This window comes from Sphaeramia orbicularis, chromosome 18 (assembly GCF_902148855.1).
Source record: "Sphaeramia orbicularis chromosome 18, fSphaOr1.1, whole genome shotgun sequence".
Taxonomy (NCBI): domain Eukaryota; kingdom Metazoa; phylum Chordata; class Actinopteri; order Kurtiformes; family Apogonidae; genus Sphaeramia; species Sphaeramia orbicularis.
Window position 1 is genome coordinate 22,281,903 of NC_043974.1, and position 25,442 is coordinate 22,307,344.

A 25,442-nucleotide genomic window follows, 5' to 3' on the forward strand; every position below is an offset into this window, starting at 1 on the left:
ACAGACAACAACCTGGAGGGGGTGGGGCATGAAGTGGCTCATTTGCATTTAAAGGACCAGCGCTCAAAATGACCTTTCTGGTGTCATTCCTCAGAAATAGGGTTGAAGATGGACCTGTGGAGTTGAATTAATGAAGAATTCAGACCCAAGCAGAGCATTTACAGTTTATGTAGACCACAGGGAAATGTTTGAAAATGCATAATTACTTAAAAAAAAAAAAAAAAAAAAAAAAAGCTAAATATAACTCCTTTAATGCACAGTATGGAATTTATGCAGCTGGGGATCTGTCAATCAAACAATCAGAAATAATGTAATTTTAATTAGTTCCTGTAACCAACCATTAGGGGGTGATACATATATTTTTGCGTTATAGACTTCAGTGCAGCCTTTTTTCCCCTTTTTTTTTATCACTAGTGTGTATGCTGTAAACATCCAATAGGTTTATTTGAACTTTCCATCAGTTGCTATTATATCTTAACAAAAAGAGTCCACTAACTCTCCAGATGTTACACAGTTTACACAAGGACTTCACAACACTTGCAAAGCTGTAACCACAACAGGATCATATTGCTTTGGAGCTGTTGCTCTGCATGTGTTGGGAACACCAGTTTACTTTAGCCTTGAACACCTGTCTTAGATGTCACTTGACATTTAATCTGAATGCAAACCTAATAATGAATGTTAATATCTATATTAATTAGTTCTTTGAAGCATCACTGTACACAATAGGTTTTTTTCCCCACAAAGTAAATTACAAGCTAATAAAAATACTAAAACTGTTATTAGTTGGTAGAAAATTACAATAAATAAATAAATTACAATAAATTATAATAAAATTATAATATTAGACTATTAGACTATATCAGTGTTTTTCAACTTTGGGGTCGGGACCCCACGTGGGGTTGCCTGGAACTCAAATGGGGTAGCCTGAAATTTCTAGTAATTGATTAAAAAAAAAAAAAAACAACTAAAACTTACGAATAACAAATATATCACAATACATAAAAGACATGACAAACTGAAGCTGAAACTGAAGCACTGTGGTACTGTTTATCTTTTAAATGTTCATTGTGGCCGGTTTAAGAAGCTGCAGCTCTTTCATAATTCATAATTTTTTGAGTTATTGTTTGTTCAGTATTAATTGTCAGCCTTGTAAATACAAGCTGGACTGACTGTAAAATAAAATTCTCACTTTGTCCAGTAATCTCAACCTGGCTTTTCTGCCTCCGTCCTTAATAGTATACATTATATAGACTAAATGTCATCTAAAATTAACGCTTATTTGCAACATAGTACAGCAAACTATTACATGATCAAAAACAAGTTAATTTTAGCAAAAAAAAAGTCTCCGTTTTGAATGTCTGGGGTCGCCACAAATGTGTGACGTTAAAATGGGGTCATGAGCCAAAAAAGGTTGGGAACCACTGGACTATATTTTGTAAATACCAGGTGTCCAGATCACAAGTCATGGATGGGTTGTGATGACATATTTTGTAAGAATGTCTAGCCTTTATGTATTTATCATATTTTAATTGTATCTTAATTGTATTTTATTGTATTTTTAATAGTATTTTAATTCTATTTTATTTGCATTTCGCACTGTAAAGCACTCTTTGACTCTGTCTGTGAAAAGTGCTCTCTAAATAAAATGTACTTACTTACTTACTAGACATATCAACTCAGGATATGTCTACCATTTCTTCTCTATCTACTTGTTTCCCATCCAGTCTGGGACCAGAGCAGCCTGTTGCCCTTGGTGAGGATCAGGCCATAGGGCGGGTGGCAGAGGAGCGCAAACACGGTCACTGAACCCATGCATCACCGTGTTTTGGATACCCAAGCCAACAGTGAACTTGATCGACATCTGGTCTACAATTTTTTAGAAATGATTTGCTTCAGAGATTAAATGTGCTTAATGTTACGTATTTTAATAAGATTAATTGGAAAATAAATGGCAAAAGTGTCGGTTTGCTGATGTTTTCAAGGTATATGATTAAGTGTTATTACACATATATATTGGTTTATGTACATTTATATAATAGTTTTATAAATCTTCCACTAAATAGAACCTGTAAAGTGAATGTATTCTAATGTGCAGACAGTGTTTTGAAGTAGATCTTGTAGCTCTGAGACAAATATTCCTTTTGAGTCAAACCCATTCTCTTGTTAATTCTTGAATTTCACATTTTGACCCAAGGCTGTATCTTGGAAAGTTCAGCCAACCAGCATTTTTGACTTGATTTTTCTTTATCAGTGACTCTCATGTGGTAAAATTTCATTACTTTTATTCTGGAAGCATTTTCCTTGTAGACCAGTGATATTCATGTTCTTTTATAAGATCTTAGACTTCCTTGCGTTAGTCAGTCAACTGTTGTACTTGACTCCTTGCAAGTAAAGTCTTCTGATTCCAGAATCCAGTGACTCCGTCTTTTGTCTCAGCATGTATCACAGAATTTTTCTATCATTAGTGAAATCCAGATGTTAAATGATGACGTAATTTCCATAAGCTTATCATCCTAGTCATCCGATTTGGTAGCATGTGTACTTATGATATATGCAATTTGCCAAAACTCAACAAAAACTGACCAGAAGTAACCAGAGTCAAAAGGCCTGAGACAAAAAAAAAAAAAAAAATCCTACAACAGATTCAGAAAACAATGGGAACCGACTAAAAGATGAGACAGTGAAGGACAATACAAAACCACATGATGCAAAAATATGCCAATATACTGTAAAGCCAACAGTAACAATAAAAGCCAAGTGAAGGCAAGCTGGTAGCCGGCTGCTCTGAAGTCCAGCCAGGAGGAGGTAGAGGAAGAAGAGGTGGAGGCTACAGCTGAGGAATATTCTAGGCGTTTATTCCTGGCCAAGGGTCAACTGTGGCCTCGGGCTGGAGCTCAAAGAGAGAGGGAGGAGCTCGTATATAATAGGAATACACAGCCACATACACCTGCTAGCTCACGCACTCATGGCCAGAGGTCAGCAGTGTCATCCATATGCTGAGCACACACACACATACACACACACACACATACACGGAGACTCCTTGAGAGAATGATGAAGACGTACGCCGCCAGATACGGTGCTTAACACAGACCCCTCTAAATCATCACCTGAGCTGGTGAACCTGGTAATGTGTCTCTAACCACAGCCTTCATACCTTGTCGCCACGATTACCATAATAAATCTATTACAGTGTGAGAAGCGGTGAAGCCATTAGGATGGAAATGGCTTCAAACAATAGGCATGATGCACACATGGCCTTTTCCTTAAGAGCTGCCACTGTCTAACATATTTTACAAGCGTAATTACAATATAGAGAGCAGCCGCCTTCTTGGCAGATGCTGCTTCCCGTGTTAGAGGTTTCCCATGTAATTATCATGATGAACCTGGCACACCGAGGTAATAAATACTGCAGAACGTACACATAAACACTGTGGCAGCATTCGGACATACACACCGGTGACAAGAGGATAGGTGCATTCACAGGACATGGGGAAAAAAGAGGTTTCTTATGAGCACTTCAAAAATACTTGCACAAATAAGGTCTGCTTCCTAATGCGTGGTGCAAAATGTACTGTAAAGAAGAACAAAAAGGCCCAACATTGCCTTAAAACTTAAGAAAAAAAAAAAAAGTGAGTGTGACTTTCTGATTAGCATAAAATGCCTCAAAAAAGCAATAAATAAATGATGTTAAAAGTTTTTTAAAAAGTGGGAAAATGAAAGTCAGGATGCAAACAGCTGCGTACTGCTTAGTCCTTCCTCTCCTTATCTATATTTAGAAAAACACTTGAAAATAAACTCCACTTTGCTGTCCTTCAGTTCGTTTAAATTGAATTTATTTGGCTTCTAATGTCAAATCCCTCTGCAGCACAGATACACTCACCACATTCACTGATGGCTTTCCACAAATCAACACTGTCCCCTTTACCATCAATCAATAATTTTCCAATTAAATTTAACATATAAACACAGTAGGGAAAAAAAGGTGCACTGTTTCCACATGCCGTCAGGGAAGCAGAGAGAGAGTAATGGCCCCCAGAATCGCAAATGAGGCGCCTCTTGACATTTTTATACCACAGTAAATCACCTTATGTATGAGCCAAGTTTGCTGTATGCTTGGGGATTACTAGTGTGTGTGTGTGTGTGTGTGTGTGTGTGTGTGTGTGTGTGTGTATATGTGTGTGTACAAGCTGACGTGCACCTCAACAAAGTCGTCACTGCTATGACAACACGAGCATGAGAAGTCAGCGGCTTCTGGTCAGTGGTACAGATCCATGTGTATTAAATTGGAATTTACTCTGTCCATTTCCTGCACAAGCTCCTGCAGCATAAATAAGGGACATGTTGTGTACGCTACCAGGAAGATGGGCTGGGATGCTTTCCAGATTCAGATTACGTCCTGAACTAGAAATTACAGGCAGTGGATGTTCTCTATTGAGGCTTTTCAGTTGAGGATTAATCTGGAGTCTGGCAAGTCAACCATCAAAATCCAGTTATCCAGTACAAGCAGAAAATGCAGCAAAGAGGAGAAGAAGATGAAGAGTGTACAGGAAGGAAGGGACAAACTCGAAAAAGGAAGTTTGAACTGAAAGGCCTTTGGGAACTCACCTGGTCTTTTTTCCATTTTTCTCCCTCGACTGCCACATAGTCGAACCTTCGATATTAATATTAGAATTTGCTTTTGGCAGAGCGACTTGTTGCTCTTCGGGCAAGGCTTGCGCTTGCTGGCGATCTGCCGGTTTGCCTGGGGGTCTTTGACCTCCCTCCGCTGGCGAATGAGGGAGCTGGCGAGAGCGGCCATTTTCCTGGCGCTGAACCTGCCGCCGCCTCACCGGCCTCTGGCGGCTCAGTGGCGCCCAGGTGTCGGGGGGTACCGTGGGCCACCCCCCTGCCCACTCACCCAGGGCGATGGAGCACCGCTGAGGGAGGGGTGCAAAGCGGAGGAGTGGGGTTTCTGATTTACCAAAGTGATGACGAGAGGCAGAAAAAAGGGGAGAGAAAGGGAAGATGATGAGGAGGTAGAGTTATTAAGGGTGGGTCCCTCTAGAGGTCCACCCAAAACTGGCAACCAAACCTTGCTGAGGCTTTGATCTTTAAGGGTTTACCTTTAAAAGTCTGGTTCTAGAAAAGCCTTAATACGTCACAGTTCCTCTGTTGGGACAAGTCATGTTGTTATCCAAAAAAACCAGCGCACTGTCGACCAGTCAATGCCTCTGTCCCGGTCCGAATGCACTTCTTTGGGCCAGTACCCCAATGACTCCCCTCTCCAGGAGCTCCAGTGAAGTTCAACTCAACCCCATCCAAAAAGGTTCAGCAATGAATCCATGGCCACCTCACAAAACCAGACCCAAACAAAAATGACACATAGTCCTCTTGACCTGCTCAGTCCCGCAAATCGGATGTCGTGTTTGGAAAACCGAAAATGCCCGAACAACTCTTCGAAATAACAGGAGTGACACTGTCGGGACACACTGCGGCTCCTTCCTCTCCGTCCCTCACCTGGAAAATTTCTCCAACCGAAACAGTGTCAGAGCGGTACAAGTAGAAGAAGAAGTAGAGCGTCCGACCTGAGGTATCAGCTCAGCCAGCTGGGACAGGGACGAAGGGGTGCAGACGGACGGCGTTGGACGGAGTGCGGCTTGTTTCCTCGCTGTCTTTCAAGCTCTCCTGGCATCACCCTTGCGCTCACCCACACCCTGAGAGAAGAAAGGAAAAAGAAGCTTGACAAATCCAGCGTTTCCCAGAGATAGAGGTGACATTCATCAACGAGAGAGTGTCGGGGATAGAGAGACAGACACGGGGCACGGAAAGAAACAGGAGGGAGGGAGTCTATCTGTCCCTTCTGTCGGATCGGGTTCTCCAACTCTCTTAGCAGCGCACTACACCACAGCAGAGCGCAGCGCTGTGTCCTTCAGCCAAGCATGCCGCCTCGCAGTTGAGAGAACAAGGGATGAATGAATGGAGGGAGATAGAGAGGCAGGGAGGGAGGGAGGGGAGATGAGGTGAAGGGGGGTGGGGTGGGGGGTGGGGGGGCAGGTAGCCGTGCCTTACGGTAGTTGGCGTTCATGCGAGAACCTCCACTGGTGGGTGACAGTAGTCCGGTCTGGTTCTGTTGAGTCCAGCTGTACAGTGTTTGCCCATGTGTGTGTGTGTGTGTGTGTAAGAGAGAGTGAGACAAGACAAAAAGTGTGTTTGTCTCCTTAAAAAGGCACCTCTCCAGCTCAGCGGACACGTGTTAGTGAGTGTGTACATATGTGTGTGTGAGGGAGTAGCACAGTGTGAAGGTGCATGGATGTGAGGGTGTGTAAAGGAGGCGGCATGTACATGTGTGAGTGTGTGACTTGCTCGCTCTCTCTCGCTCTCTCTCTCTCTCTCTCTCTCTCTCTCTCTCTCTCCTGTCCCTGTTCACAGTGCTTTACCAAGTGAGCACTGGCAGCATGCTTCACGCTCTCACACACACACACACACACACCCTCCCTCACTCTCTCTCCTATTTCCTTAAACCCTCCCTTTGCTCCTCTTTCTCCCTCCCTTTTCTCCTCCCCCTCTGTCACTCAGATCCCTCCTTCAGTGTGTGTGTGTGTGTGTGTGTGATTTTAAGTCCCCTCCTTTCATGTCTCCCTTACACCCCTCATCCCTATACCGTGGACCGGACCAGACCTGGGATGCCCCCATATTCCGGCACCCTCCTTCCTCCTACTCCTCCCCATCCCACAAAGTCCGACGTGATGTTGGCTTAAAGAGACAAACTAAGTGAGCTTGTCAGCGCTGTGCTCTCTGCAATGACAAGGACGTATAGATGCCGTGACACAGTCAGGACCTTGTGTCACTGCCGTCACATCACGCATACGTCTGTAAATGCATCAGTCTGTCACATCAACACATACATCACATGTACACAGCGGCAACAACACAGAAACAAGCAGTCAGATGATCAGACAGGTTGTAAACAAGCCGTTAAGCCAGACTAGAATTGTACTGCCCTTTTGGCCAGGACTCTTTGGGAAAAATGTCCACCCCAAGAGGCCTTTCTGGTTGATAAAGGCCAAAATAAATAACATAAACAGTGTGTGAGCTTCAGCCAGCAACTCTAAGATAGAGGCAGTACCAGCATCACATTTAGCCTGCAGTTTAATCTTCTGAGAGTGCTGGTATCGCCTCTGACTCCACTTGACATCTCCATGCCGTCTCTATTGGCCACCACTCAAGTTCTGGTCTATGAGGGTAGATTTATTCATGCCCAGACCGAATAACACCGGTGATAGCTTGCAGCATGGTAAAATTTTCATTACCCTGTGGTCAAAGATGTAAGGATGCCATGGAATTACATCAATCCAACATCAACATCAACATCAAATGTTATTTCAGTATTAGTCAGCATTTTCTGCAGGTTATTTTACTGGCATTTCGGCTTTTGTGGAGTAGTAAAAGATGAAGAGAAGTTGAAACAGAGGGGATGACGTGGAGCTAAAGGATCATAGCTGAAACTGAACCTAGATCAGTATGAAAAGGTCTACCAAAGATCATACAGTACATGATGATATGTAGAGAATTTTCATCATTTTAATATTATGGTTGGTGATTTGATTTAAAAAAATAATAAAATAAAATAAAATAAAACAAAATAAAAAATTAACTAGAAAAGCACTCAGAGAGCGCAGACCTCCGCCAAGGCAGACCCCCCACATCACCACTAAAACTTAATAATTTTATTCCTTGTACAAGTATCAACATTTCCTGAAAATTTCATCAAAATCCTTCCATAACTTTTTGCGCTATCTTGCTAACAGACAAACAAACCCAGATGAAAACATAACCTCCTTGGTGGAGTTAATAATAATAATTACCTAATGGGAAACTTTAACATTTTTTAGCAATTTTTTCAAAGATTGTCGAGACATTTCAATAAAGCCAAAATGGAACCACGAATGTTGAAAAATGCATGCATGGTTTCGAACAGAAAAAAAAAGATCAGTCAGGAAGCTTGTATTACTGCATGACATACAGCTTTAATATGTTTGTTCAGATCCAATCTGAACGTAAAATACATCATACACTTGCAAGTTATTTTTTTAATGAACCCTGTAGTTTAGGAAAGAGCAACATAGCACATTAAATTAAGTAAAAAAAAAAAATCTTTTTATCTAAATGTCATGACTTAGAGTGATCCCAAACAATTAACTGTGCACTAGGGATGCACCATATTGGAAAAAAAACTGACATCGCAATTTTTTGTAACTCTGCGATATATATTGTAATATGAAAAAATACTCAGGAGGATATAATAGCTGTGTGGTGCTGACGTAAATGGTCAAACTAATTAGTTGTGTTACGTCTCGTGGCAACAGGTGGAAGGCACTATCGACACAGAACACGTGTTTCAATATCATCCTTCTTGTAACTGAAATAATTCCAGATAACTGACGTTGCTTTTCTTTCTTTCTTTATTTTTTTGTTTGTTTAGCAGGGACAGTAGACATTAATGAACATTTCTGTAAATGTGCCAGTATTAGCAAAAAAGCTATTTTCAACTGTTATACCTGGGTGAGAAGTACAGCGCCAGCATTCATAAAATTAGAAACATTTTTTTGGCACCAAATCTTCATTTACGGTGATTTTCTCTTGTTCGTTGCTCATTTTTCAATGTTGTTACCAGCGACTCACTCCATGTACAGGGGTGTGGTCTGCTTCGGCAAACTGATTAAAAACAATTGTGATTGGTGGATCGCTGTGCGCAGTATGTGTCAGGTACCCTTGAAATTAGATGAGAACATGTTGAGTTCATTTACCTCCTACATCGCAAGACCTGCAATGTGACTATCTGCACACATCGCGATGATGATGCTCAAACGATATATTGTGCAGCTGTACTGTGTGTATTATCACCATTACTGCAATTAAGTCCTATATAAGGGTGGGCGATATGGACAAAAAAAAAAATATCCCAATTATTTTTTTTTAATTTCCCAATAACAATAATCTGACGATATCCTTTAAAATGTGAATTTATTTCTTTTCTTTTTTTTTTTTTTTTTACAAAAAATGCTGCAAAACTACTTGCTTACGAGGACATGTATGGATAGACAAAGTGTTTCAGGACAACAGCTCTTGTTTGTTTTTTAAGTGCTTCAAACATCTTCTGCAAAACATGTGGGGGGAGGGGGGGCAGTAGTTATATATGTGGGTGTGCGGTCCATAACTAATGTGACCAGTGCTGGGGTGACACGAAAGTGAAACCTAACATGCTTTCAACGTCTGACTCCTGGCTTCTATGCATCTATTATACAGCGGATCTTACATGAAATTTTCACAACTTCTAAGCCGTATCCACTGGACCCCCTCCACATGAATTTGTCACGTTCACCCCCCCCCCCGCCCTTATGGCGCCCCAGCTTGCACATAATGTTATTTTAACGGACATCGCTCTGGTCAAAACTGAACCATTTCCAGGCTAGTGATGTGGACCCACGTCTGCTATGAAATCATGCGCTGAGACGGGAGACTCCTGCAGATTTCCTCCATGTTGTGTTTTGGTGCCGCCGAGTCACCACGAGACTGAATCCTGTCCGCTGATTGGCTTCTGAGGCACACATTCAGCCAATGAGGATTTTCATGCGCCTCTCCTTTACCATCTATGCACCGTCCGTTTGTTTTCATTTCAGGACAGTATGAAAACTTGATAATGTAAAACTGCATCGTCCAATCAACATTTACGATATTATCATTGGCAATATATATCGCCCACCTCTAGCCCTATAATTCATTTTACAGCTCAGAAAAACAGGCTTCAGTGTTACGTGTCATCACATCTAATACCAAACTTCATACCTGCTTTAAATTCTAATACATCATCAGTAATTACAGAGCTGTGTCGGAGTAATAACCGATTGCTGAATTTTGTTGCTAACATTAGCCTGGACTAGTGAGGAATGACAAAAGGTCGTAAGTTTAGAAGTCAAAGCCTTCCTGTTTGTGATACAGGGATTACATTAAGTTCTGATGACAGGAAAGCAACAGTACCGTAGCCCCCGGAGCAGTCAGCATTCCCCTGAGAAAGCAAATGTAAAATGATAGTGGGATTCTGTGATTGTTGGCAGACTTGCTACTGGTCTCCCCCTCTCTTTTTCTGCTGGCCTAGCAGGGAATGAGAAGAGAAAACCCTGCAGGATTTCCCCTACGCACACACACACACACACACATTCATACACACTCGGTCACCTATCACTACCGTATTGCAGTCTCCTGAGCTGTTAAATGATGTAATTATCTCTCTCTCTCTCCCTGGTCTGCACCCACAGACCCCCACCCACCCATCCAACCCTCCGCCTCCCTCTCAAATCCACAACATAGAAAATACAGTTTAACGCATAGAAGCAAGTTATGGTTCGGATGTACAGTAAAAAAGCAGATGCTGGTGGATTGAAATTAAGACATCAGTCGGCTCAGACAAGCCAAGACATGGTACAAGGAGCGCCAGGAGGGGGAACGCAGTCGCCAAGGAGACAGACAAGAACATTGGCCAAGACAGTGAGACAAAGACAGACAATAAAACAAAGAGACAGACGTGGCGAGGGAGGAAGACGTAGACAGTGTGTTGGGTTTGTTTTCTGTTTTCCACTGCAACATCTGTGTGTTTGTGTTGGTGTGCTACATGCCTGCACAAATGCCATCCACGGGTGGCTGGACATGAATCTGTTTTCTGCCTCACTTTCCATCGGCAAATGCCTCTGAGGGTGACACCATGATCGGACTGCACCGGCCACAGGGCAGCCAGTGAATTTCTTTTTTTTTTTTTTTTTTTTTTTCCACTGCGCTCTTCCCTTTCTCTGCTACAAACCTGACTGGCCCAGTTTTGGATGCATGTTCCTCTGAACTGCAGCTCAAACAGGTCTTTTACTGACACCCAATTATCCATGAAACTAAATGTAGAATATATTGCATGATCTAAACTAATCATGATATGCTGATGATGTTGTCATTTTTATATCAAAAACGACCTATGTGTATATTTACAAAAACATCCAGTAGTAAAATATTAATGTGTTCCTGAGGGGGGGAGGAGCTTGATATTGCGAATAAGCTCAAGTATATTGAACTATTAACCTTTAAAGGTCCCATATTGTGAAAATGAGATTTGATTGTGTTTTGTGGTTTGTATAAATTCTCTGGTGTAAAATACACACTGGTTTTCCCGGAGCCTCAAGGCAAAACAAGCCAGTTAGAAAATTCTCCACATGTGATACTGCATGTGGAAACCAGGGAGTGTGAAATTGAAATATCTTTAAGTGTAATGCCACTGACAGCCACAAGAGGAAGCTTTCAAAAACATCCGACTCCCATTCTCTAAAACTAAAACCCTCTCTAGTAAGTAAAAAGTAAAAGTATGTAAATTTTACTTATAGAGCACTTTTCACATACAGTCACAAAGTGCATTATAGTGCAAAATACAATTAAAATACCATTAAAAATACAATTAAAATGCAATAAATACATAAAGTGCAATCGGTTGTAATAGCCCTGAGTCAGTTAGGAATTAAAATGCCTGCTTGAACAAGAGTGTCTGAAGATGTTGATGAAATACTGACGGAATATTTTTCTTATGATCTTATTTAGACACTCTAATATGTGTCTTTACGCTCATTTTATAAAGCATTGCCTTGTTAATATGATTTTTTTAGTTAATAAAAGGCTTTGACATTTGTAATGTCAGCTTTGACTTTCGCAGCTTCTGTTTATTGAATGATAATATTTTTTCTTGATGGCTGAGAAGTTACACAACCATCAAATGATCTTTTTATGCAAATATTTCATGAAATGTACTGTTTTATCGCCTCAATATAGCATTAACATGAGCATACACAGCAGTTCACAAACTAACGTGTACTGCTCATAATAACCGGAATGTTACTGAGATGTAAAATGTTTAATCTTTTTAGATGTATTCACAGCATGTGTCTGTTGGTCAGTTCATACCAAATATAAAACTAGGGATAAACAGCATCGGTATTGACCGATATTTACAGATCTTGGCCGGTATCAGCACCTGCATGTAAGTTGTGTTATATTAAAGCTTTTTCATAATTTAGTGTGCTTGAATCTGTGAAAATTTACAGATAATATGATGAAGGTTTGAAAAACTTTAAAATTTTCTATTTATAATGAAGATTTATTTGTTAAGGGGAGGATTAAGCCTTTAGGCGCCAGAGGTAAAAACAATAAATAAATACATAAATTTTGATATCAACGTTTCAAAAAGCTGCATCTTGGATGTGGCTAGAGATAAAGTCATACAATAAATGAGGAAAATGTTCGGTATGACCCAAAGTTTATGATGGGAGTAAATGTACTCATCTAATTTGCATATTGTGATGTCAAAGGGCAGCGGCCATATTGGATTGCGTAACTTTTAGTAACATTGAAATTTGAACATATATACATGGAAGTTTTTGTTGTATTTTTGGTTTCTTGCCATCTTATTCTAAAAAAATGACTGTAAACATTAATAGAAAGTAAAATGCAGTAAGTTTTAGTATCTTTTTATCCAAGCGGCAGAGTAGCCAAACCTGTCCTTATCCATCGAAACTAAATAAACTTTACTTACTTACTAAACCAGCTCTGGACCACAACTTTCAAACTGGATTTTCTTCTTCTTTTTGAATAGAAACATGCCCTACACATGAAATGGTGTTAGGATTGAAGGGGCACACGTCTGCCATCTATTGGTGGGAGGTGGTAACAAGATTTGGCAACTATTTGGAGCTATGGTCTGTTTCATTCAGTTATGTAAAGGGTTAATATACAAAAACTAAATAAAGAAACAGACAATAACATTGGTATCAGTCAGGAATGTTGTAGTTGGTGCATCCGTATTCTAAACACATTATTTCAGAGACAAAATGTACATAATTTCATCATATCGTTCACTTGGACTGATGAGGTGGTTGGATTTTGGTGGTTAAAGGTCATGGGTAATCCAAAGACACTGATGTGTAGATTATAAAGCAAGGATACTGGACCGCAGATGGGTGTTAGATCTTTAACCTCCTAAGACCCAGCTATGGGTTTTCTGTCCACATTTTGTGGACAAGAGTTTCACAACTTTATACAAAACAAAAAAAGAAAAGAAAACTGTCCACCATAAAGGACATTCCATAAAAAATTTAAAAACTGCATCTGAAAAAACTGTTGCATCACGATGTTTCCAATATAGGCACTTATTTAATAAAACAAAAAAAGCTTGTGCTTTGCTGACATTTCCTGGGTCTCAGGAGGTTAAGCCTAATGTGGTAGTAAGTCAAATTTACACTGCATATAACAGTGGTCCCCAGCCTTTTTTGGCTTGTGACCCCATTTTAACATCACAAATTTCTGCAACTCCAGACATTCAAAACAGAGATTTTTTTTTTTGCTAAAAATTAATTTGGTTTTGATCATGTAATAGTTTGCTATACTATGTTGCAAATAAACATTAATTTTAGACATTTAGTCTATATAATGTATATTATTATGGACGGAGGCAGAAAAGCCAGGTGTAGATTACTCCACAAAGTGAGAATTTGATTTTCCTTGGTCAGGATATGTACAGTCAGTCCAGCTTGGATTTATAAGGCTGACAATTAATACTGAACAAACAAGAACTCAAACTATGAATTATGAAAGAGCTGCAGCATCTGAAACCGACCACAATGAACATTTGAAAGATAAACTGTACCACAGTGCTTCAGTTTCAGCTTCAGTTTGTCATGTCTTTTATGTACTGTGATATGTTTGTTATTAGTAAGTTTTAGTTTTGTTTTGTTTGTTTTTTTTTATCAATTACTAGAAATTTCAGGCGATCCCATTTGAGTTCCAGGCGACCCCACGTGGGGTCCCGACCCCAAGGTTGCAAAACACTGGCATATAATAATAAATATCTCATATATCTTTATCGTTGTCTTCCCTCTCTCCACATGAAAACATTTCTTCTACCCGTCGCATCCTTCATGACCCCCTCTCAACTGTCTCTCCTTGTGATCGTGGTCTCCTGTTTTGCCTCCATGACACTGTAGAGGTGACTGGTCCTGTTTTGCTCTCAGTCTAATCTCAGACTCATTATGTAAAGGCGTGTTGACTCATTTGTCATATCTGCTTCCAATAACCCTGATTAAAGTTGTGTTTTCCTTCATTTCTCTCCGCCTCCTCTCACCATCACATTATCATTCTACATTAATGACACCGACACAGTGAGGGCTCCTCCCCTCTCCTACTGGAGCAACATCAACGTTATGATTCTGAAATGAGACAAATGAGACTGAATTTAATCTGTTAGAATAAATGCACAGATACTGGCATATTTTATTCTATGTGCCTACAGTGCCTAAATGTTTGGTTTTTTTTCTATTTATTTAAACATTTCTGTGTCTGCGTGACTGATCACTATGGGCAGCTTGCTAATTTTTATTACCTCCACCAAGGAGTTTATGTTTTTGCCAGCATTAGTTTGTCTGTCTGTCTGTGTGTGTGTAAGATAACTCAAAAAGTTAAGGACGGATTCGGATGAAAATTTCAGGAAATGCTGATACTGGGACAAGGAATAAATGATAAAATTTTTGTGGTGATCGGGGGGGGGGGGGGGGGGGGGCACTGATCTGCCTTGGCGGAGGTCTGCGCTCTCCGGGTGCTTTTCTAGTTTAATTTTATTTTGGTGGTGCAGTAAGAGCTACAAAATTCCAAAGAATTCCTCTGTTGTCTTTTCTTGTTATATCTTTTCCTTCAGCCAAGCAAGCAGGAGAAGGGGTAGATGTGTGGTTAGAAGGACAGATAAAAAAAAAAAAAAAAAACTGTACAAAGAGGGGGTTGAATGCAGCCAAGTGTGATATAGATATCTATATAGTATGGGACAGACAATCTGCACAGATGAGGTGATGTGGACAGCAACAACAAAAAGGCAAATCGAGTTAGAAAAAGGGATATTTATATATACAAGCACATGGAGAGAGGCCAAGGCTCTTTTATAAAGGAAGGCCAAAAATTTGGGGGTGTGAAAAATGCTTGATGACAAAGCACATCCATCATGGAGTATGTGCTATGTATCGCACTTAAGCATCTAAGCTTAAGAAGGGAAAAAAACGTGTACAGTATAGACGGAGTTATATAACACCGCTCAGAATTTGTCATCTAGATATCAGTGTGGTGGGAGCTGAAGGCGCTTATACATTATGACTTCATATTTCAAGCTACATCCTGCTGAGACTTGGTGTCACCAATAAATATAGCCAATAAAGATAAAACACACACAGTGCATCTATAAACCCACAAATGGATCTGTGTCAGAACTGATACACTGGGTTGAAAAGTGCATGTTTATCGTTGGTGTGTTTTATGAACTGTGTACGGATTTGAATCACTTTATTTGCGTGTGTGTAAAGGTGTCTCCTTCCTGTGTATGTGTGTGTGTGTGTGTGTGTGTGTGTTACCCCCTGCTCACCTCTAAATCCCTCAATACAGCTGTGGATTAGACTGCGGTAAACTACGCCTCAGCGGTGCTTTGCTACCTCAAATAATGCAATAATGCAGCATCCCTCTGTGTCAGTCAGGGCCTGTTAACAGGCGCCCGCCTGAGACAAACGGCATCCAAATTAGGATTGATATGGGGGACTTTTCTGTGGGGGCTTTAATGAACACATAATGCAGGCTTCCTTCTTTCTGCTTCGCTGGATCCTGCATATAGATAGTGATCACAATTTTTATAATATTCATAAATATCTTTAATTCGAATTTAAATTATGCCTCGAGTCATGTTGTAAAAATATGTTTATTGTTCAAAAAATGTTAAGTTCATGTTAAACTGATATATTGTCTTTGTCGGGTGGAAACCTCTTATGTCCAAAATGGTTATTTTTCAGGAAAATGGAAAAAATGATCTATATTCTAAACAAATGAATAGGGTTAGGAGATGTAGTCACAAGTCATGTTCAACACTTTTCAATGGTTTAATATTTCCTTTTTTTTTTCTTCTTTAACTTGTCTTATCCAGCATCATAACAGCAGAATGGTGGTCTGGGTGCCTTTTGGTGCTGAACAAACTGACTTTGTGAAGGGAAACCTTCCCTTGATATTCTACCGTCTTTATTATGAGTTTTGTTGAACTTAGGGATGTAACGATATGAAAATTTCATATCATGGTTATTGTGACCAAAATTATCACGGTTGTCATTATTACTGCGGTATTATTGAAATTGTGCTCAAATGTTCAAAAAGTACTGATACACACACTGAAATAATTTAACCAAGTTGTATTTTGAATAAATAAATACATAAATAAATAAATAGGCACAATGTACCTTCTGTTGGCAGAAACATTCAAATATTAACCCTTAGTGGTTTGAGCCTATTTTGCCCGTTTTTCAGTCCTTTTGATTTTGCCTTTATATACTATATAAACAAATGTTTACTGTACCCATGCTTAGTATCTTTTTTTTCAGCACAACTTCATTTATATCAACTGCCTATTATTTTTTCACTTTAACCTACTATATCAACACAAAAGGACAGAAAACACACACACACACAAAAAATCTAAAATCCGATTTGAAAAATGTATATACTTTATTGCATAAATAACACAAAGATGACGAACCTTTTCAAAGACTTTAAAAGTAAATATTGGTTCCAAATATTAGGTATATAAAATCAAAATTGTAATAAATTAAAACTATAGTCAAATATTTGACTAAAAGCAGATCTTTACATAGGTGTTTTCTCCAGAAAAGTGCGGTAATCAAATACGGTTATCGTGATAATTAGAATTTAAACGGTAAAACTAACCGTCTGCAATTTTACCGCGGTTTATCGTTACACCGGTAATCGTTACATCCCTAGTTGAACCACATTTCAATGCCGGACCTGACATGAAGGAACAGGAGGGAGGAGAAGAAAGGGAGAGAAGAGAAGGAAAGAGTGAAGGGGAGAGAAAAAGGTAGAAGGTGGTGAAGACCGTTACAAGAAAACATCAACAATACTACCAATAACAACCATGGTGATAATTATAATGGTAACAATAACTAGAACAAGCTAGGCAGAAAGACAAAACATTGATTAAATATTTCTAAAACCATCAGGCCAACATGAAGACTGACCAATCGAATCATTTTATGACAAAAAAAAAACAAAAACAAAAAACAGACCACCCAGCAGCAACGATATGCTCCTCTTCTTTCACTAAAAAAGGACTCCTGAATCAAGTATTTGTTTATTTCTAAAGATTAGATTTCTAGTTGTCTCTTGCTTTGCTAAAAAATCCACTTTCATCTTTCTGCACTGATAGCTTCAGGTACCCAAATCATTCTTGTAAAAACTGAATAATAGCTCACAATCATAAAAACTGTGATCTGCTGCTTAAATTCATATTTTTTTGTATAGCGGCATTGATATACTGTACATTTTCCTTCTAGCAAATGAATGTGAAAAGTCTTTAATTGTCAAATTCTGCACAGACATAACCAAGCACAGATTAAAGATTACACTGAACAGCTGAATGCCTCGTGCAATGAAATCAAATCTAGATCCTCTGAACTAGCGTTAGCACAGGTAACACAAATATACCGTCAAACAGCAACTAATCATGACCAACACTCCTGACCTTGATCCATAAAAAACCAAAACCTCAACCATTCTGTGATTAACTCTGACAACAGATAATCATACAACAATCCAAGCTGTCTGCCAGTGGTCCGAACACCAGCCAACCAACCAGCATCCGGCCAAGCAGACACTGAAACGAACCGCCGTCCAAAACACTGACCAGCTACTCAGCCAGAGCCAGATGCAGAGCGGCCAGTGGAGCTAAGCTGTAATCTTATCTTCCCCACAGCAAACAGAGCCAATCGCACCATAACGACACATTATTCTAAAACAGAGTGTAAAATGAGCGATATTTAGATACAAAATCTGAGAATAAAACCGCAAATTGACCATCTACTTCAACGCTGTTCGTTTATAATCTTTAGCCCTCCATGGAAGCTGTGTTTTCTACACATTAAATGATAATGTGAGTGCAGTTAAGCATTCCTCCTCTCATTTATGTGTCTGTAGAACAAGACAAGTAACAAGACGGAAGCTCACAGAAATACATTAATGACTCAATGAACAAACTCGCACTGTGCTCTACACAACTCAAGGCCACGGACTGGAACCAAAATGACAACAAGTAAAAGTTCAGGTAAAGAGAACGGGGCAAGGGGGTCTTTTTTTCCATTATTTGTTTCATTTTAGGCGAAAATATGCTAATCGAAAAGCGGCAGAATCATTAACCTGTAAAAAATTCATCTTATTACCTCCGCCAGGGGATACTGTGATCACTTTGCTTTGTGTGTTTGTGTGTTTGTTTGTTTGTTTGCATGTTTGTTTGTTTGTTTGTTAGCAACTTTACGGGAAAACTATTACAACCATCTTTACCAAATTTTACCCACAGATAGTCCTAGGCCCTAGGACGAACCCATTAAATTTTGGGCCAAGTAGGCCAACGTTCAAGGTCACAGCAAGGTAGCAAAATCTCAAATTTTCCTATCTCTCACCATTGAGCAATTTTCAAAAATTCCTAAAAAATTCAAAACAACTCCGCTTAGCCTCCAATTTGATACCCCCGTAGCTTATAACAATATCTTCCATCTGGCACAAAATTGTCCACATCCACTGTGGAATGTGGACTCTGTGGACATTTCAATTTAACATTGAAAATCCCATTTACGACACATTTTTCATTATAACAACAAATATTAATTGGAATTTAATATAATTTGACATACACATGACTGGTACCAAGCTTCAACTTTGTACGAAATAGCATTCCACTCCATTTCTCTTCCGTTACGCTCTGTTGACTTTTTTTTTTTTTTTTTTTTTTATGCACCATTTTCAAAAAATCATAAAAAATACAATTCGTGAATGAAATATCATAATAAAATTTGTTTTGCACATCCGTAGACATATGTTCTATGACATAAGTTCTGGTTTTTGCTTTTCAACAAAAATTACAGAAGCAGTTACACAGGGAATTTGCAGGGGGTCACAATTCGTTTTCTCTCACATTCAAATGCTAACTAATAACTCGAAAATGACACTAGTTAGCCAACACGGTTACATTATCAACATATAGGAACTCCTTTATGAGCTTTCACATGGCACCATTTTTGTTACCTTGGATGACCTGGGAGAAGTTCTTTCCACTTGCCAAATTTGGCGAAATTAGGTCATGTGACTTCCGGTTACAATGGCAACCAACGTCAGTTTCGTAATTTGTTAATAACTTTTGTTCAAATCATTTTACAAAGCTCAAAGTAGTACTAAATTGTTACCTCTGCCAGGAGGTATTGTGATCACTTTGCTTTGTTTGTTTGTTTGTTTGTTTGATTGTTAGCAAGACAACTCAAAAAGTTCTGGACAGATTTTCATGAAATTTTCAGGAAATGTTGATACTGGCACAAGGAACAAATGATTAAATTGTCATAGTGATCAGGGGGGCAGATCTGTCTTGGCGGAGGTCTGCGCTCTCCGAGTGCTTTTCCTGTTTATTTATTACAACCTTGCCACAGTTAAACTGATGTCTGTTTGGGTCAAGTAGACAAACAGCACAGCTCTTTGCCTCAAGTCAATAGCGTAGACGATTAAGAGCTTCATTAGGTTTGAGGTTTGGCAGAACCTGCTAGTTGTTTTCTCGTCATAAATATTGCACTACGAGCCCAGACCATTACTCGGAGTAAACTCAGACCTTGGACTGTTTCTGATGTTTTGTGAATTTAAGCAGCAATGAAGGCGTAATGATGCTGGGTGACACCTGTGGCGAATGGTTACTGAAAAAGTCAATCGCCTGTCAGAGCTGTGACAGAAAGAGCTGTAATGATGAAGATTTGAGACACAACTCTTGCTTTTTGCATGTTTTACAAATGACACCATTCAGACAGCAGACGGAAATGAAGCGAAGGGACACAAAGGACAGAAACAGGACAGGGCGTTTAATGACAGAGGACCTTCACTGCAAAAGGACAAGACACTAAATTAAACAGGAAATGACTCACATGATATGATGCTCTCACAGGGAGGTTCTAGAGCGACAAAGACACCCTCCCTTCTCTTTGTCTCTTCACCCCCTGTGAGAAGAATATGCACACGAACACAACACCACTCAGGGTTTCTTTGGAACATTTACTAAATCCACGCAATGCAGCAGCTGTGATTACTAAAAAGTCCTCTGTGTGTCAAATAGGCTCAGGTTTTTGGCATGCACGCTAGGTCCTACAGCCTGAATAAGGACAAATCATACATTACTTTAAGCTGAAGAAATTTAAAACCCATATTTCAAGTGTCCTTTTACTGTATGTAGTGTTGCTTCTATAGAACTTAACAAATCACCGAAGAAAATAGTAGTTATGATTACATTTACCCACTTAAGTTGACATTTTGTTGGCCCTCTCTCAGAGCTACTGAATATATAGACCTATTACAGCATTAAAAGCCTTGTTGTGGATGAGAGTTCATTCTTACTCATCTTGTCTCATTAAGGAAAAGTGAAGCGATCCCTTAAATGAGCCAACATTGTGGCACAATGTTAAAATATAGCCTAGGAAATTGAAAAAATTCCTATAAAACGAAATAAAGCGAGGACGACTGCATATTTTGGTCAAAAAAGAAGATTCTGAAGATACTATACCATATAAAAGAATGAATCAATCAATTTTAGCAATTAGCTTTGCAGTTAATGTTATACAAATTGAACTTTCAAGTATAGAGAGAATCAATAGAAAACAAAAAAATGTAAACCAGAAGCACATTTAGAGATGCAAAAATCAAAGTCAAGGGGGAAAACTGTCACAATTTGCAAATGCATTCCGATTCACGATTCTACAGCTTTCTCCACTAGGTCCAAATCAAAAGACTAAATATAGAGACAGATGATATTGTTTCACGTCTCTGTGGAGAAGACAAGACACTGTTCCAAGCTTCTACGTCAGGCTATGATGAAGAGAAACGGAATCATGTTTGAAGACCTCAGATGTGGACCTCCTGCCTAAACAGTGATTGGTTGTTACAACTTTCAATCAGGTTTTAAGAATATATGATGAAAAAATATTGGGATACAAACTACCAAGGACATGTTCTGTGCTATATTTGGGTCATTTGACAGGAAAAGGCGTACTAAGTAAAGATAAATATTTGATTAAATTCCTCTTGGTAGCTACAGATGAGTGTAAGTATAAACTATATACATAGACTGTGTAGGTATATAAATGAAAGGAAATTGAGAGCCTTGTGAGGGAGGAGGGTGGGGGTTAGGATAGGAAAAGTTCATGTAATATTTTTTGTTTTGTTTTGATTTTAATTTTTTTATTTATTCTTTTTTTCATTTTTTGTTTGTCTGTTTGTCTGTTAGCAAGATAACTCAAAAAGTTATGGATAGATTTTGATGACATTTTCAGGAAATGTTGATACTGGCACAAGGAATAAATGATTAAATTTTGGTGGTGATCGGGGAAGGGGGGGGGCACAAGTGATCTGCCTTGGCGGAGGTCTGTGCTCTCCGAGTGCTTTTCTAGTTTCTTCTCTTTTCTTCGGATGTTTAAAAATCATCCCTGTCTGGTATGGCTGAAAGATATATCGTTATTGTATCTATATCTAGATATACATATAGATAATAAAACTTTTTTTTAGTTATTTATAAGTAATTTTTAGGGGGAGTGTTATTGTTATTGCTATTTTTTTTATATCAGTATTTTGTTATTTTTATTATTTCATCAGTAACTTATACTATTTTTAACTAAATGCTGCTGACAGTCGGGGACCTGAGTACAATATTTCGTTTCTGTGTATTTGTATATGCTGAAATGACAAATAAACTTGAATCTGATCTGATCTGAACATTCAAGATATTACTGTCGAAAAAGCAACGATATAAACAATATAGATTTCCCCCGCGCTCGCCCTGCATGTACAGCTCTGGAAGTCACAACAAATTTCATTTTTACGATTGCCCGTGAATGCACCGCTAAGGCCAGCCAACCACAAACCTTATTTCATGCTTGCTGTGGATCGACAGCTGAAACCAACCAATGACAAACCGATGATGTTTGTATTTTTGTGAAAAATGCTTGGTTTTCACCGAACCCATAGTCATATCGTATCGATACCGAAATATCTGGCATGAATATCGAGATATGAAATTTTGTCCATATCGTTCAGCCCTACTGTCTGGTGTATCTGTAAGTTTATACATTTATGTGTGTTCCTTCTGTAAAATGTGTCTTATCTCATTGTAAGGAACTGTAAACGTTTGTTAAATACCATAAACATCCTGTAAAAGCTTCTCTTAATAAAAATAAATCTTAAAAAAATAAATAAATGAATTAAAAAATAAATAAATAAATAAATAATAATAATAATAATAATAATAATAATAATAATAATAATAATAATAATAATTAATAAATAAATACAAATAAAAAAATACAAATAAATAAATAAATAAAAATAAATAAAAAAGAAAAAAGAAAAAAAAAATCCTCTTGGTAGCATCTAAAAAAGCCATCACGAAAATGGTGTAAAGAGGACCCCGCTAACCAAAATAATTGGAGAGACACTGTGGAAGAAATTCACAACACATAGAGACTTAATGTGGGGGAACCATGGTGGATCACACTCATGTTTTCTGGTCCTGCCCCTCTATCCAAACTTACTGGAAGGAAGTATCTAAAATAATTTCTAAGTTTTGGGTTTTAAAATCAACACATCATTCATTTCCCTCTTTCTGGGTCATGAACCTGGTGGTCTCAGTAAGAATGATGCTTACCTCCTCAAGGTCTTGCTGGAAGCGAGTAAAATCCCCATTGCAAAATACTGGCTTACGAGACAATGTCCACCAATGACTGTCTTTACCAGTATTGTAAAACCTCCCCATTTACTAGAAACAGATGACCTACACAATACGACTTCAGAAAGAACTGGGTGAAGAACTTTGGGAAAAATGGCACGTCTACATAACCTGTGAGACAAACTTGTAAACTTTTAAGTGGAAAAACTGTGTTGTTTGTCTAAGCAACTTGATTTATGTAATCCCTTGACCTCATGACCTGTTTGTTTGGTTTTTTTGTTTTTTTGTTTTTGTTTTCTACCCTTCCACAGGAAAAATTTCCTATATTCTTAAGGGCAAACAGGAGTCATTTGAACGGAATCCTTTCATTGTGTATGCTAAGAATCTAAATTTATTGGAGGACAATGCAAACAATTTAAAAAGTTACCACTGTAGCTCCTAAAAGTAGATGCTCAGATTTATGTATTTTGTATAATTTTTTTTTTCTTTTTTTTTTTTGTAAACATAATGTTTGTGATTGTAGTCAACAGGTTGCATGGATCTGATACATGCACTGTTTGTTGTTTGTTTGCGAAAATGATAAAAATTTTAATAAAAACATTTTGGCAAAAAAAAAAAACAACTAAACTCTCATAAATAAAGAGTTTAAAAAAAACATGGAGAGGTTTACTTATATGATACATACTACAGCAAGCAACACGCGAAGATCGATGTAAAAAGTGGACAATATACAGGACGACAACTGACACTATGTTCTAAATAAATGTTTGTGTTGTAAAATTTCAAAAATCAAACAATAAAATATAAGTTTCATTGCAAGAAGGTCCTGGGTTTGATTCCAACACCGGTCGATGGGGGTGGGACCTTTCTGTGTGGTGTTCGCATGTTCTCCCCGTGTCTGTGTGGGTTCTCTCCGGGTACTCCAGCTACCTCCCACCATTCAAAGACACGCACTGATAGGTTAATGGGTTAATCGAAATTGCCCATCGGTGTGAATGTGAGAATGATTGTCTCTATGTAAGCCCTGCGATGAACTGGCGACATGTCCAGAGTTTACCCCGCCTTCACCTATAAGTAGCTGGGATAGGCTCCAGCGACCCCTGTGACCCTAATGAGGATAAAGCAGGTTCAGAAAATGAATGGATCAATGAGTGAAATATAAGTTTAAAAAAAAAAAAAAAAAAAGGAAAACATGACTAATTGAGGTTGGACTCATGGAATAGATTTTCTACAACCCAAAAAAACAGGAACCAACTCCAGATCTTCACAGGAGAATTAACCTACATCAGTGGCGGCTGCTTGTCTTTCAGAGACGGGAAGCTCATTGTCGGCTTACATCAAAAAAATTGTCAAGTTATTTAAACATAAATTTGGTCCTCTGTTCATTTTTAAGAAAATGATCAGTGACCTTATTGTACCAAGTAAACAAGAAAACGTTGAAATTATGTTAAATTGAAACAAGAAGTACAATGAGTGTGTTTTATTTACAGCGCAAGAAATGAACAAGTAATTTCGTAGCGGTTTCTCTCTCGATTTCACAAACAGAATGCATAACAGTATTAAACTGAACTCTGTCAATTGAAGGAGTAGATCTCAAAATAGCTGTCAATCAAACAGGATTCAGCCTTTCAACTGATCCTCCAATCAGCACGTGGAATCCCAGCATCCAGCCCAGCCGAGCTCCGCCCACAGCTCCATTCACCCCCAGAGACGCCGAGCATCCGGGGGCGGGACAACATTGTGGTATTTATCCAATTACCGTCCAGTTTTGAGGCAATGAAAAAAACTGTTCCACTCAGTCCCATTGAAGTCCATGGACGCCTGGCTTCTACGGGCAAATTCATTGACCATAGATCGTATGAGAAACAGCGCAACGGGAATGTATGAGAAGTGAACAACATCGAGTCCACTGATTTGTGATAAAGCTGATTCTGAACGAACTCACCTTTGAGACGAACGTGTTCTAACACATTTGGAGTCAATGAATCGTCAACACAGCCGTACATATTTGACCATTTAATTTTCGTAATTTTAGGGGATGCCGAGTATCCCTTGCAGTCTATGAGAAATCGCCTCTGACCTACATATACCTGTTTTTGACAGCCCGGGAGGATTGGCGAACCCGGGGGAAGCCCACTTGGTGTGGAGAGAACAGGCAAACTCAACACAGAAGCAGCAGTAAGTAGCGCTAGTTCTGGCCTTAAGAGATGCTAAATTATCTTGCTCGCTATTTCCATGTTGTTTTTATTCATTTATGTTCCAAGGTGCTTAATCCTCTGGAGGGTCCTGGGGGGGGGGCTCCACTATGTTCATTTATGAAAGCAAATCATGCCTAAAAACACAGAATGCTAACTCTTTCCAAATTGAGTCTCAAAATGTCCCACAGGTCCTGTTTGTTGCGCTGCTTGGTTTTGTTAGGCCGTATGCACAAATTCTCCGGTACTTTGCATCTCCGCTCCCTCTGTGGATCTCCTCTCATGTCGAAATAAAACACAAGGACAAAAGGACTGTGATACCCAAAGAATCTAAAGGATCCTAGCAGCTACTACTCCCCAAACCTTTCTTCCAGAGCAAAATGAAAGTGATTCAGTCCACAAGG

General features: G+C 39.0%; 1 protein-coding gene and 1 long non-coding RNA gene across 2 annotated transcripts in view; one reads left to right on the forward strand and one right to left on the reverse strand.

The window, feature by feature from the left end:
* fgf11a (fibroblast growth factor 11a) overlaps positions 1–6,280 on the reverse strand; it is a 215,435-nt gene extending 209,155 nt beyond the window's left edge. The window contains exons 1-2 of the mRNA XM_030162516.1: positions 6,055–6,280; positions 4,612–5,699 (exon numbers count right to left, since the gene is read on the reverse strand). Of these exons, the coding sequence (XP_030018376.1) occupies positions 4,612–4,804 (193 nt within the window). The 5' untranslated portion in view covers positions 4,805–5,699; positions 6,055–6,280. The remainder of the gene's footprint in view (positions 1–4,611; positions 5,700–6,054) is intronic.
* Positions 1,666–22,305, forward strand: LOC115438730 (uncharacterized). Its single transcript, XR_003938140.1, has 4 exons — positions 1,666–1,756; positions 4,533–4,545; positions 11,857–11,867; positions 22,294–22,305. It is a non-coding gene; the product is annotated as an uncharacterized LOC115438730 (long non-coding RNA).
* The last annotated feature ends 3,137 nt before the right edge of the window (positions 22,306–25,442 follow it).